The 14,006-nt window shown below is 35.7% G+C and overlaps 2 protein-coding genes across 5 annotated transcripts; both read left to right on the forward strand.

The window, feature by feature from the left end:
• Positions 549-3,126, forward strand: LOC109718334. Its single transcript, XM_020244519.1, has 2 exons — positions 549-1,383; positions 2,501-3,126. The coding sequence occupies exons 1-2, from the start codon at positions 673-675 to the stop codon at positions 2,630-2,632; spliced, it is 843 nt and encodes a 280-aa protein (XP_020100108.1). The 5' UTR covers positions 549-672; the 3' UTR covers positions 2,633-3,126.
• Positions 4,295-11,944, forward strand: LOC109715770 (uncharacterized protein At5g08430-like). 4 transcript variants are annotated; one of them, XM_020240927.1, is made up of 12 exons: positions 4,295-4,649; positions 5,747-5,826; positions 6,585-6,775; positions 7,265-8,156; positions 8,285-8,406; positions 8,740-8,799; positions 9,337-9,387; positions 9,483-9,553; positions 9,707-9,853; positions 10,517-10,560; positions 11,039-11,089; positions 11,222-11,944. In XM_020240927.1, the coding sequence occupies exons 1-12, from the start codon at positions 4,558-4,560 to the stop codon at positions 11,626-11,628; spliced, it is 2,208 nt and encodes a 735-aa protein (XP_020096516.1). In that variant the 5' UTR covers positions 4,295-4,557; the 3' UTR covers positions 11,629-11,944. The 4 variants fall into 4 exon arrangements, with proteins under 4 accessions (XP_020096516.1, XP_020096533.1, XP_020096541.1 ...); XM_020240944.1 differs by having other exon boundaries at positions 9,707-9,849; positions 10,519-10,560; XM_020240952.1 differs by having other exon boundaries at positions 9,707-9,849; positions 10,519-10,560; positions 11,042-11,089.

Genomic DNA, 14,006 nt, shown 5'->3' on the forward strand with positions numbered 1-14,006 from the left:
AAATTAACGATTGATTGATACCGCATCTTTATAAAAATTAAATTTTATAATTTTACGTTATTATTTAGTCGTGATCAAATGATTTAAAATTTATCTTATTTTTTTAGCCATTAAAAATTATTAATTTTGGACTACTTGAATATTCCATAAAAATTATTTTAAAATTAAATTTTTTTTAATAGTGTCAATAGTCGATTCATATAATCAATTAAATTATTTATCTAAATAAATATAATTAAATCTCTGACATTTAAACCTTTTTTTCTCGAGATAATAATTTCTCCAATCAACGGCAAAATTCGATTTGTCAACCGTTCCTCTCGGAAGTTATTTCTTGCACCCGGTTCACCAACATTACTTGTGCACCACCTTGAAACATTTAAATGGCTGAAACTATCGAACGGTTGAGATTAGGACTCGTGACGAAATGAAAGGTTGACAGGGGCGGGTGCACGAGTTATACGGATGAACACGGTCCATCCATATTTCTCCACCCTACAACGATAAATTAATTTGCTATGTACTCACGATAACTCCCCGATATTATATCATCGTATACTCTCCGCCTCTCTCGTTCCTCTAATCCTCTTCGTCCCAAACACTCTCTCTCTCTTAGGGTTCTCCGAATCTTCCTGGTTTCGATCCGTTTCTCTCCTCATCCTTACCCTAAACATGGAGGAATCCATCGATTTCCCGGATTGGGAGCTCCTCCATGGCCCCGACGCCGCCCCAGTGAGCCCCGCCGCGCTTGGCGAGGCGATCGAGGCCGATTCCGACGAGGGCGGCGCGATCAAGCCCGATTACTTCGCCCTCGGCTCCGAGGACAAGTACCCTGCGAGGTCCGGCTCTGCCATGGCGAAGAATCGCGAGGAGGAAGAAGAACTGGGGCTCTGCGACTCGGATAACCCTAGCTGGGTCGACCCCGAATCGGACCATCGCAAAGGCAAATCGGGTTTTTCCCGTATATCGTTCCCGCAGAAGAACCCGGGCGCGTTTTGGTCGGACGAGTCGTCCGACGAGCTCAGATCGCCGCCGAGTAGCGAAAGGCGAGAGCTTTCGTTTTTGGACGAGTTCGATGTTGAAGAGAAAGCTGTTGACGTTGAAGTTGGTAAGGAAATTGGACGAGATGAGGTTGCACGCAAGGTGTTCGACGAAATGGGTAGCAAAAAGATCGGTTCGGTTGCGAAGCGGGAGGAGGGAGGGATGGTTTGGTGGAAGGTGCCCTTGGAGTTGTTAAAGTTCTGTGTTTTTAGGATGAGACCCGCGTGGTCGATCCCAGCGGCCGCGGTGATACTAGGGTTTGCAGTGCTGGGGAGGAGGTTGTATAAGATGAAGCAGATGAAGAGGAGCATTCCACAGCTCAAAATCAGTCTCGATGAAAAGGTGTGGTGTTTTGGTTTCGGCTTTGGTTAATAGTAATTGCCATTTAGACTATTTCCTATTAGATCCCTCAGTTCCCGAGTTCATTGCTTCAATTTTGCACATTCACTGTTTTATGTCTCATCGGCGCACGCAACATGTCTCACCTAATCTCTACCATGCACGTGAGTGGGATTGTTTCCCTATTAGATCGATCTTTTGTGGTAATTATCGCCATTTATTATGACTAATGACTAATGTTGGAGATGGGTAAGGACTATGTTATAAATAGATTCTTCTTTTAGCTTCTTTAAACAATATGGTTCGATGATTCATACACTGCAAACTCCCTATTAAATTGATCTAACAATTAGGAATCAGCAGTTCCAACTACAAAATTTCATTATAAATTATGTCTACTTAATGTGGGAAGTAAAGAGTTGTGGAGTCGGCACCGTTTTGTTAGTATTATGATTGAGGTGAGATTGTATGATCTAGGCTCATCTTTTGGAGCTGTGGTATGGAATTCAGTAAATGCTATTTTAATTATGTTACTAAGAAATGGAATTATTACAGTGTTTTTTTTATCGCTGCACATGGTTTTTCTATTGCTGTACATGAATGTGTTGAACTTTTATAACTCCAGAGACATACCTAGTATTGTAGGTCCCCCAGGAGTGCCTCTTTTATTTGTCGAAGGTATTTGCTTAGCAACATACAGTATTTTCGATGAGTTTATAACTATTTCTTTCCTGTTGCTTAACTTATTTGTCGCTTAACTATCATACTAGTGTCCTGCGTCTTGTGATTCTTTAATCCATTTTATTGTTTGCATATTTCCTCTGACTTTCTCATGCGACAAGTCAATTTTCAAGGTAAAATATTCATCGATTCCTCGCTAATAGATGAATTAAATGTGTATGGATTTTGCTGGAAGATTTTTTAGTACTAATTTCCTTTATACAATATGTCCATATCTATATGAGGTGCTACTCTATGTTGTTAAAAGCTTAATCTTGTAATTTTCCTATTTACTGTTTATGGTGGATTACTCCGGAGAGGAGCAAATAACTGCTTGTAAATGTAGTTCATCGGTTTGATTCTTTAATTAACCCCTTCTCTACTGTGTCACATTTTGCAGAAGGCGTCGCAGTTCAAGGCTCGCGTCGCCCGTCTCAATGAAGCCTTCTCTATGGTGAGGCGTGTTCCTCTCATCCGAGCTCCTCTTCCTGCTAGTGGAGTGACCCCGTGGCCCGTGGTGGGGTTCCAATGAAGAGTGTGTACATCCGTACATCTGTGCGCTGCTTTTCCATCGGCCGTTGATCCTGTCTTGTTGTGTTTAGTCACTGCCAATCAATGAGTCTCATCCCTTTTCCTTTCACAAATTGGATGGTTCGATTAAAACTATGAGATTAGATAGAGGGTGGATGGAAGAGCGGTGTATATATTTATATATATCTTCGACCAACAATCGGATTAGGATGGATAATCCAATGGAGTTCCAAGTTACATAAATCTCTCTCGTCCCCATGTCTCTACAATACAAAGTCTCTACTTATAGGCCACCATTGCTGCTTCTTTTTTTTTTGTTTGTTCTCTCTTTCTTTTGCAGCTCTTATGAACTATAAGCTTCTAGATTGCGTAACCAATGAAGCGGATACTACGTTGTAAATCTCCTTCATTTGAAATTTGTATGTATTTCAGAAAGGATCATACTATATATGTTTGATGCATTTTCTCTCAAAAGGTATTTGGAATCTTTGATGATGTGAATTAAAGTAGTGCTTTTCCGTTAAGTCGAGTATCGGAGTGAATATCGCGAATTCTCGACAATATCGCGAATTCTCGACAAGAATTGGTGTCAAAGAGACATGTTTCTGTTGTGACTTGTGATGCTCTGATTTTCTATGATGATTATATTGTTGGATATTATCATGTTTTTTTCGTATTATTTTGCTCTTCTTTATCAGAAGTGAAATATGAGTCACCATCCAAAACTGGTGGTATTGGATTTCTTTGTTTCAACATATGTATGAATGGAAAAGATCTTTTTTTTTTTCCACTTGCTCCTCTATTTCCTCAGTAAAATTTTTAAATTTAAGAAGATCTTTAATTTAATTAATCAAAGTTAATTGAAAATTGAAAAAACTGGGCAATTAAACAGAAAATTAATCGACAGCTCTACATTTCGAAACGTAATTTTGTTGAGGGGTCTCCACGCATTTTCGCCCAACCTGTTCTCCATCTCCAGAGCCGGGCGCATGCGGATGTGCTGACGTGGAAGAAAATCGACCGTCCGACCAGCCCTCCAGAAATCTCGTCCCTCGACGGAGATCGGTTCCGCCGTGATGAACGGTTCGATCGCACCTGTCCGCATGCGACTCAATCCGGACCATAACATACGGGGCATCTCCTGCTCCTACCCTTCTCCCCGCCCCGAATTCCCTGCACCGGGTCTATCCGTACATCTAGTGCACCTACATGATCAATACATTATATTTATAGACCTGTAAATTTTTACTTTCAAAAAAGAAAGTTGAAAATTTAGAAAAAAAAAAAGATGTTGAAAATTTGGGATACCTCTTCCATTTTATTTTTATTTTATTGTTAATACTTAATACCAGCCTAGTAGTATAAAATATTATATTTTATAAAATTATTTTGTAGGTTAATAATATGCTGTATTTTATTATTCTGTGATCTGTAAAAGATAATATTTACTAGAAAATAAATAAATATAAACAATTATAGGGTAGCAAAATTAAAACTTCTATAAAAAGATATAGAGTTGTTAAGTAAAAATATGTAAATCCTTTATTTATAATGCATTTTTTTTAAAAAAAATTAGGTGTACGGTGCACCGGGTGCATGCACTAATTACTCGACCTATATAATAGCGTTTAGTGGAGCTATATTATTATTTCCTTCCAAATAGCGCGAGGCGTGGTGATGGTTGGGGAAGCGCTTCTAACCACCGCACTTCGATCGCTCTCTCCTTCCCCAAATCGATTGATCGATCGATCGATCGAGGTGATCGATCGCCGCGTTTCTCGTGCGATTTCTTCGAATCCGCGGTCGATTTGATCCACCGGTTGAGGCATTTGATCGAATGGGAGTGCGCAGGTGAGGCGGAGATGCGTGGGTTTTAGTAGGGTTTTGAGGTGGTGAGCTTTTGGAGGAGAGGGGGAGCGGCGGGAGATGGGGAGGGTGAAGAGGAACAAGGAGGAGATTGCGGAGGATTACTGCTTCGCTTGCAAGGATGGGGGCCATCTCCGTGTCTGCGACTTCAAGTGAGTTCGAATTTGCTTTGCTTTCTTTTGTTTTTTTTTTTTTTACTTCAAAAAGATCAGTATATAGTTCATTGGATTAGAAAAGATTATTATATGTTTATACATATATGATTCTTTGTTCCTGGTGTGAATGTTGTATTGGAGAATTCTTAATCCTAAGTTTGTGAATGTGTGCCCCAAACGCGATTGATTTGATGCTTTTGGGCATTTTTTTGGCTCGCAGTAGGGTTTAATGAAGCATTGTCTGAGTAGTGCTTTTAAGAGAAGCACTAACTGCGGTATATTGAGATATTGTGTAAAGTTTCTTTTGCGGCAGAATTAGAAGCTCAGAATCGCTTTCCGCTGCTCGCTGCAGAATAAGTTACTGATTTTCTCATTACTGAATACCCTGCTATTGGCCTTTTTGCAAAATAAGCATCTCGATAAAAAGTTTGTAGCGAAATAATTTTACTCAAAAAGAACTTAGTAAACTAAGCTTCTGAAGATGGAAATGCGGTGTATCATTCGCCAGCATTTAGATTTTTCTATGTTCCTCATAAGCATTCCTATGAGTAGTTAAATGTGGTAAGTATTTCTATGAGTAGTTGAATACGATTATCATGTTAACAGGAATGCGCAGCTTTTTTTTTTTTTTTTTTTTTTGCACATATGGCAGTATTTAGGACAGTTAGAACTACTGCTGGGTATCATACTTCGTGGAACAACCTTGTGTTCTGAATAGCTTTTCCTACTTAGTAACTCAGTACTGAGTTATTTCCAAGATGCCTGACATGTGAGAAAAAAAAAAGGAAAAAGAAAAAATTATAAAGATGCCTAAGAGGTTCACCTAACAAATTGAGTTGCTTCTTCAGTAAAAAGAATGATATGGGATGTATAATGTGTAGCAAAGTTAGTTCGAATATGTGGTTTGTGATTGCTTTTGATACCTAATGTGTGGGATTGATGTGGGGAAGTTCTTCAGAATATGAAGTATGTGATTATTTGTGATTCATCTGTTATCTGAGCATACCATGATCTTCTATGGTATCGTCTAATTACGACTTGAATAACGTATTTTTTTATTTGTAATATAATTAAAAAAAAATTTCATTCTCCAGGAGCTGTCTGAAAGCTTACCATCCTCAATGTGTGGGAAAGGAATCTTCTTTCCTTGAAACAGATGAACAATGGAACTGTGGTAAGCACTAAGGACTTGTATATATTTTTATCATATGCATATTACTGCAGTAAATGAACTGATATATATTTCCTCAACTTGGATATGCACAAGCACATGATTTCAACGACTCACTCTGGTCTTGCTATGCACATTCTTGAATCATGACCCACCCCAAATGTCTGAATTCCTTGATTGGGTTAACTTGGTCAATAAGACTTGGGTTGGTTGATTAAGTTAGATATTCATCTATACATCTATTACCTTTATACTAATAGATTGTACATGGAATAAATGATGTTATACATCAGGTCAATTAGGTGAATTAGATCCAACATTAAATCAGAATCATATATATTTTGGTGGGTCAATATGAGTTTTGATTATATCAGATTTGGTCATGTTGAAATTTCTCAACTCTAACCCAATTTTAACTTCTAAAATGTTAAAGTCATTATGCTCAATGCAAATAACAAGTTTAGATGCACGGTTCAACCATGTTGCAGCCTCTATATTAGTGCTTTCTACAGATTTATCTGCCTTGCATCGACTCAGACAATTTTCCATTACTTATGTTAGTGAAGGATTTTACTGTTCAGAGTTTGACAACATTTGCTTCATCTAAAATGATTTCAGTATCATATATCTCATTTGGTTGTATGTTGCTTTGGATCCTTTAACCTGTGGACTTCATTTTGATTCATGATTCCTTTTTTCCAGTCATTTAAGTTGATATATTTGCATATTTAGTATATTCAACTTGATAAGGTTATTGACAGGTTGGCACTCGTGTTTTATCTGCAAAAGGAGTTCGTTTGTGCAATGTTTCTGTTGTCCGAGCTCTGTGTGCCGCAAATGCATCAGAGAAGTTGAGTTTGTGCAAGCTAAGAAAAAGACAAAGGGCTTCTGTAATAATTGTTTAAGGCTGACAATCTTGATAGAGAAAAATGTTGATGTTGATTCTGATGGGGTACTGTATCAAAGAATCCTTCTTATAACTTTCATTTTCTTCCTTGATTTCTATTATTATGTTGATGGCTTCTATCAATTGTCAATGAATTATGCATGATTTTTTGCTAATCAAAGACTTCAGTAATGCATATCCATCTATTTATTTTGTGAGGCCCAACAATGTTGTATTGTACTTTGAAATTCTTTGGATTGACAATTCTGACCAATACATTAATTTTGCTAGTCTGGCCATGCTGCATTGTACTTTGGCTTCATATTTAATCTGCGGATGTTATTGGCATAAGTAGACTGACTACATGTATATTACACGTCTCTTTTGCATCATAAAGTTAGTAGATTGACTGTACAAGACGTAAAGGTTAGGTGTTTGTTGCGATTCAGTAAAGGAGATAACTTTTCAAATCATCAGGATATTCTTTTAATTTTCAAAATTCACGATTTGCTTTTCTCCATATGTTGTGATTGCTCTTAGTTTTGTCCTTTTCAGGGTAAAGTTGATTTCAAAGATTCAGAAACTTATGAGTTTCTGTTTAAGGACTACTGGGCTATAGTAAAAGATAAGGAACATTTATCATTGACTGATCTTCAAGTGGCCAATGCTCTTCTCAAAGGAGGTAAAAGCTATACAAGTGAATCAGATTCAGATAGGTGTTCTGTAGAGCAGCAAACGTATGAGGATGATGACTTGCAAGATAATTCTGATGATGAGACGTCCTTTCTTGCAAATCTGAAAAGGAAAAAGCGGAGGAAAGTAAAAGCACCTATTAAAAGATGCAAGTCCAAGAAGAAAACCTATGTTGGGTGGGGTTCGGAAGAGCTAATAGGATTTCTTTCATCTATCGGTAAGGATACAAAAGAACCTATAACGCAATTGGACGCGTCTGAAATTGTAAAGGATTACATCCAATCGAACAATCTTTTGCATACTAATAAGAAGAAAAAGAACGTTATATGTGATGAGAGGCTTCTTTCCCTATTTAGGAGGAAAAAACTGAAGCTTCATAAAATCTACAGCTTGCTGGAAAGCCACTTTGCTGCTAATGGTGATTCAGATGATGAAATTTCACTCAGTTCAGAAGAAGAAGATAACATGGTTTTACGGGAGAAGAAGAGGAACATCAGTTCTGAATTCAAGGTTAAGAAATCCAATTCAAATTATTACAGGGAAAAGTTTTTGGGGTCAATGAAAAGTTCCTCTGCTTCAATTATAGAAGAAAATATTAAGTTAGTCTATTTGAAAAGGTCTTTAGTCATTGACCTTCTGAAGTACCCTGAAAACTTCGAGCAAAAAGTTGTTGGCTGCTTTGTCAGGGTTAAGAGAGATCCTAAAGATTTTTACAACATGCCGCAAAAAGTATACCAGCTTGGGCAGGTTAATGGTAAGTGTTTAATACACGAAGTTCACCAATACCTTTTCTTGTTTGAATGAGATTCTTCTTTTATAAGACCACTTCATGTTAGTATCCTCTTTTGATTCTCTTCAGGCATTGTTTCATTATCATAACAGGTATTAAGAAGGTTACTGAGACTTATAAGATAGGGGAGTTGAAAACAGATGTCGTACTGTGTATTTCCAACATGGTAAAAGACGTTCAAATTTCTATGCTGTCGGATGATGACTTTGAGGAGGTATTTATTGCATATGGTCATCTACCTACTACACTTTTATGTAATTTGGAAACATAATAAGAGTAGCCAACAAATAATAATTTGCTTCCATCAAATTCATAAATTCAGACTCTTTTTTTTAGTAAAATATTTTTCCTTGAGATCTGTGTAGATTTTAGATGTATGGCATGGGTTTGGTAGGTACTTTTTTTTAGCCTCTTTTATTTGTTCGTAGAACGAGGTTTCGGAAGATGTTCCTTTTTTTTTGTTTCCTATTCTGCACAGAACACCATAATTTCCTTTTTGAGATTGCCAATATGGTGAAATGAACTCATTTTATGTTCTTGTTAACAGGAAGAATGTGAAGATCTCCGCCAGTTGGTGAAGGAAGGTCTTTTGGAAAGGCCTACTGTTGTAAGTTTCTCTGCAGAGAACACTATATTCTTGCAATACAGACATGTTCTTGTGGGACCTGCATTAGTGCATATGGTTTCCACTTTTAGACTTGTTAATCAGCAAACACTTCAGCATGACTTCTAATTTCTCCAGCATGTATCATGATTATATACGTCTGTCTCTTTAAGGTGGTTTAAAATTGGAGGAGAATTTTGGAGTACCTTTAATTTAGATTGCAATACATTGGATTAAACCAAATAGTTGGGAAATAACTTGCTGTCTAGCATCAAAGAATCTTAAAAACAGAGAAGAAAGCAAGCCATGATCCTTGCATCAATCAAATGCTACCATACAAAGTACAAATTGTATAAAGAATGCTGTTATACTCTTTTTTTTATTGAGAGATATGCTGTTATACTCTCTAATTTTACATCACTGTTGATATCAGTTTCCTTGCTGCGATATCTAATGCAGAAGTTGTCGGCTATTAGCAATTCTTGTATAACTTTCATCACATAAGTATAATAATATTCTGAGCCATCCTCCTTTCAACAGGGACAGCTTGAGGAAAAGGCGAAAAGTGTACATGCGGATATTATAAGTCATGTAAGTATTTTTTTTATTTAACATGGTTTCAAATAAAGCAATTGTTCTGAAATTTATTTTCTTGCTGGAGGCTAACCAAGTTTATTCCTTTTCAGTGGATTGATAGAGAACTTGTGAGATTGCAAAGGTTGATAGATCAAGCAAATGAGAAGGGTTGGCGCAGAGAATATCCTTTAATTTCAGGAAAATGAGTATTGGAACTTTTTTTTNCGGGGGGGGCGATGGGATTTTCTATTTTTTGAATCTTGTAATCGTAAACCTGTCATAAATTGTGAGGTAATATAGGCAATATATTTCCTTAACCTGTGTTGGATTTTAAGCTGTATGAATGCATTGATAAAAGAGAGCTACTTCGGACACCAGAAGAAAGACAGCGACTTCTTAAAGAGATACCAAAAGTAATTGCAGACATAGAAGGAGAAATTAGAGACACAACCTGCTCATCTGAAGATCATGAAGAAACTAAACTGTTCACCTCACTCTTTCAATGTTACTATTGTTTAATCTCAATGTATTCTTTTTGATTATGCACATATATTGCTGATTGATAATTGCTCCATAACGCATGTAATGAGATTGCTGAACAGTTTAGTGTGTCATAGTTATCAGGAAATTACATTTGTTATGAACAGGTAGAACTGATCCAATTTCTTTTAAAAAGAAACCATATTGACTAAATATAGTTTGGAATCAGGAGAGTTTATACTTCTAATGTAGCTATGGTAGTAACTTCGATAAATGAACTTTTGGATGACATAATTGGTGAGATAGTGTAGGAATAAAGACATAGTTGCTTCTTTTCTTTTCTTTTTTTTTTGTCTCCAAGCCATTTTCTTCAGGATTCACGAATTTATTGCTTTGGAATGTAAAATCATTTCTAATACCAATTCATTCTTTACACTTCTCAGGAGACACTCTTTTCACTTGAAATATCCGAATCTGCTACTGCTCCTTGCATTGTTTAATTGTTTCTGCTTACTTTCGTAACTTATGCTTCTTTATAGTAACCCAACTTCTAGAAACACATTGCTGTGCAGCAATACCTGATATTCATTGAATATTAGCAGCTTGGCATTATATAGAACTCATATACGGTAAATTTTTGCTAAATACTTGTTTAAATGGTTGCAGATGGAAATGTCACCAATGTGAACTCTCCGCAAAAAGTTTCAGGTCCATCAATCTAAACATTTTCTTCTCCTCCCCCTGTAATTTGCAATTTACAATTAGTTTTTGCTGTATGATAATTCTGAAGCAAGTCAGCTTTTGATGGCTGAACAAGTGGAGATGACTTTACCCTTAACTAATATCCCATTGTTCTCCTAACAAGTTTGATTTGGTTTATCCTGATAAGATAAATTGTGGGGTAAGCTATCAGAAAGGCCGATTTAGGCTCTGATGTCGTATTTACGGAATTGGCGCTAATAAGTACCTCTTGTCGATAACCTGTACTGCTTTCTACTTTCTAGAAATCAAATTTTAGTAGATTTTGATTGTATTGTGGAGTAAATAGATAATTTTACCACCATCAACAAAAAATTTATATGCCCTGTCTAGGGGGAGTAGGGCATTAAATTCATCTTCAAGCGAAAATTCTCCTCTTTGAAATGAAGAAACATCATGCCTGTGTTTAACTTTTGCACCTGTGCAGCAGTGAAAAGAGCTGACTCCGGCGAAAATGCAGCAGCAGAAGGACCTGAAGGTTTGTTTGTTTTTCCCCCCCTACTGTCCAGTCTATTCTACTTGTAATTTATATTATTACTGCTACCCCTGTTAACACCATATTCATGTTAAATATTCCACAATGCTGTGATCCTTTGATGTTCTGCTGCAGAAACCAACCCACGTAATTCGAGCTTATGCAATGAGAATTGCGACGATCGCCATAAAGTGATCGAAATCGCAGGAAGCAAAGAAAACCCAAAGCGTAACAAGGCAAGAAAAGCGCTAGCTGTCGACCTAGCCGAAGATGATGACAGCTTGATTACCTTGGAGAAAAGCAAGCCCTCCACAACCTTCAAGGTGATATCCAATCAAGTGATCTGCGAGAGCGACACTGTGTGGCACTACATTGACCCGCAAGGAAAAGGACAAGGACCATTTTCAATGGCCATGCTAAGGGAGTGGAAAGAAGGCGGTTTCTTCGACAGTAATTTCAAAGTTTGGCGAACAGGCCAATCCCCAGAGAACTCCATTTTGCTGCGAGATGCGCTTCGACTTACTATAAAGATCGTCGACTAGGGATATAAATCTATATATATAGTAATGTGTAAATCCCGAACTATATGTTACTATCTAACCATATTCTGTAGGCTCTATTCTGATCTTATGTAAAGTGCTAGTGTTAGCATTTGTAAAGGAAGGGATATTGGTTTTGTTTGGTGGTCCAACCTGGGGGATTTTTTGGCAAACACAACCCTTAACAATTCTGATTCTGCAGCTTTAGTCCAGCTTTTTGTATTTTTGTACTTTTGGACCAAATTTCTCTTCTATGGACTGTAAATATTGCTAATATTCCTCGTGATGAATGAATATATGCATTAAAATTTTGATTTTAGTGCCTTTTTTTTTTATGCAAGTTGGTGGAAAAGATTTGAGAAAAGTATATGATAAGCAATTTAAATATATTGGTGCAAAAAAAAAAAAAACAATGATGTCACAGAGTATTGGCGTATAAGTATTTTTATAATTGGCACGTATCGGAACGGTCATTGAATGCTTCATGCTGTATTGTGCCGCGACACTTAAATCTTTGGTGAAGAGTGTAAATAAAAACAGATACAAGTTTCAGTTTCAAGAACTCTATTCTATGCTAATAAGTTTACATGTTTAAATCGTAACTCTTGAGTTGTATGAAGAAGCATTAATAATTTTTTGGGGGCAATTTCAATCTCTAACAATTTTTTATTGCATTAACGAGAAAAATTAAAAATTTTGAACTATATTTTCTACTTTGGAAATACTTTGGGTCTCATTAATATGTTGTTGATATATTGACAAATTTATAAGGCATTTTAGAGTACATGCATAAATTAATCGATAACTAAACATATCGTGTATACCAATATATCAACAAACAATATATGGAGCATTTTTGGTAGCCCATGTATATAGCCACATAGAGTCGGCTACTATACTTTTATTCTAGGGGAAACTTCAAATACCTCCATATGGCTTCGTACTTTCTCACTTTAGTATCCTATGGTATAAAGTTATCAAGTTAGTACCCTATGATTTCGTACTTTCTCACTTTAGTACCTCGTGGTTTCAAGTGTATCAAGTTAGTATCCTATGGTTTCGCACTTTCTCACTTTAGTACCATGTGGTTTAATATTTCGTTAAATTATATACTCCGAAATGGATAATAAAAAGAAAAAATTAAAACCACAGGGTACTAACTTGATACAAAAATAAAACCACATGATACTAATTTGATACATTTAAAATCACAGAATACTAAAATGAGAAAGTGCGAAACTATATGGTACTAACTTGATACACTTTAAACCACATGTTACTAAATTGAAAAAGTGCCAACCACATGTGGTATTTGAAGTTTTTCCTTTATTTTATTTCTTTTTTCTTATTTTGCTTTAGGACAGCTAATTAATCACTACAGTTTCTCACTTGAATGCACATCATATAAGATGTTGCTTTTGAAATGCTAAACGTTGCTTTTGGGAATGGAAAAGGTGTTTATAAGCCAAGTGAAACAAGCTCTGACACATTCAATACGGAGGGGCATGTGCATGGAAATGAAGAACATACTATAATTTATTATTCATCATAAACATGAATCACGAGTTTTGGAATTATTATCATTCTACAAAGAATTTTTTTTTTTTTTTAATAATTGGCAAATTTATATGGTGCATTAACTGCTAAACCGGTTAAAAACTTTCATATTATGTATGATAATACTTATAATATATGAGAACAATATTTAATTTAAAGGTCCGTTATAACACAAAACAATTATTTTTAAGCTTCGACAGAAATATAAATCAAATCAAATTAAATAAAAAAAAACTAATTAAACAAACCAAAAAATTTTAGCTGAATAAGATCATTGGCTTTTAATTTAACACCAAACTCTGAACACGTTTACACAAACTATTGACAACTAAAAAAACCGCCACATTATTAACATGAAATAAATTAATAACTATTGTATCTTTATATCTTTAAGAAGTATTAATTGGGGTTTAGTGAGTAATCAGTCTAAACCACACATTATGACATGTTCGAAAATTCTATAATTTTATAGTATTGAAATATTGTAATATCAAAAACAGTGTTCATATTTACAAAAGTGTATTTAGATTTTTTTTTTAGAGTACCAAAAAAGAGTAAAAATATTTTAAAAGTACCGTGAATTATTATAACAGTAGAAAAAGAGCAAGCCTATGCTCTAAATTTGCTTATTGTTATAATTAAGCATATATCGTAACATATAATTACATTACAATAATATTTTCAAGTATCCAAACAGTGCCTTATTAAAGTTTAAACCTAAATAATAACAAAATTAAAGATTAAAATTGTTTGGGGACCAAAATTAAATTCACCTGATTTTTAAATATATATATATTTATGAGCAATCATGTGAAGTAGGTGTT

The sequence above is a fragment of the Ananas comosus genome, linkage group 1 (genome assembly GCF_001540865.1).
Source record: "Ananas comosus cultivar F153 linkage group 1, ASM154086v1, whole genome shotgun sequence".
In the NCBI taxonomy this organism is placed as follows: Eukaryota; Viridiplantae; Streptophyta; class Magnoliopsida; order Poales; family Bromeliaceae; genus Ananas; species Ananas comosus.

Excerpts from the sequence above, each read along its gene's own strand:
- LOC109718334 (XM_020244519.1), top strand. The coding sequence starts at position 673 with ATGGAGGAATCCATCGATTTCCCGGATTGGGAGCTCCTCCATGGCCCC. Across the intron at positions 1,384-2,500 it reads AAATCAGTCTCGATGAAAAG|AAGGCGTCGCAGTTCAAGGC; the intron begins GTGTGGTGTTTT and ends CACATTTTGCAG.
- LOC109715770 (XM_020240927.1), top strand. The coding sequence starts at position 4,558 with ATGGGGAGGGTGAAGAGGAACAAGGAGGAGATTGCGGAGGATTACTGC. Across the intron at positions 9,554-9,706 it reads GAGAAGGGTTGGCGCAGAGA|GCTGTATGAATGCATTGATA; the intron begins ATATCCTTTAAT and ends GTTGGATTTTAA. Across the intron at positions 10,561-11,038 it reads CTCTCCGCAAAAAGTTTCAG|CAGTGAAAAGAGCTGACTCC; the intron begins GTCCATCAATCT and ends GCACCTGTGCAG.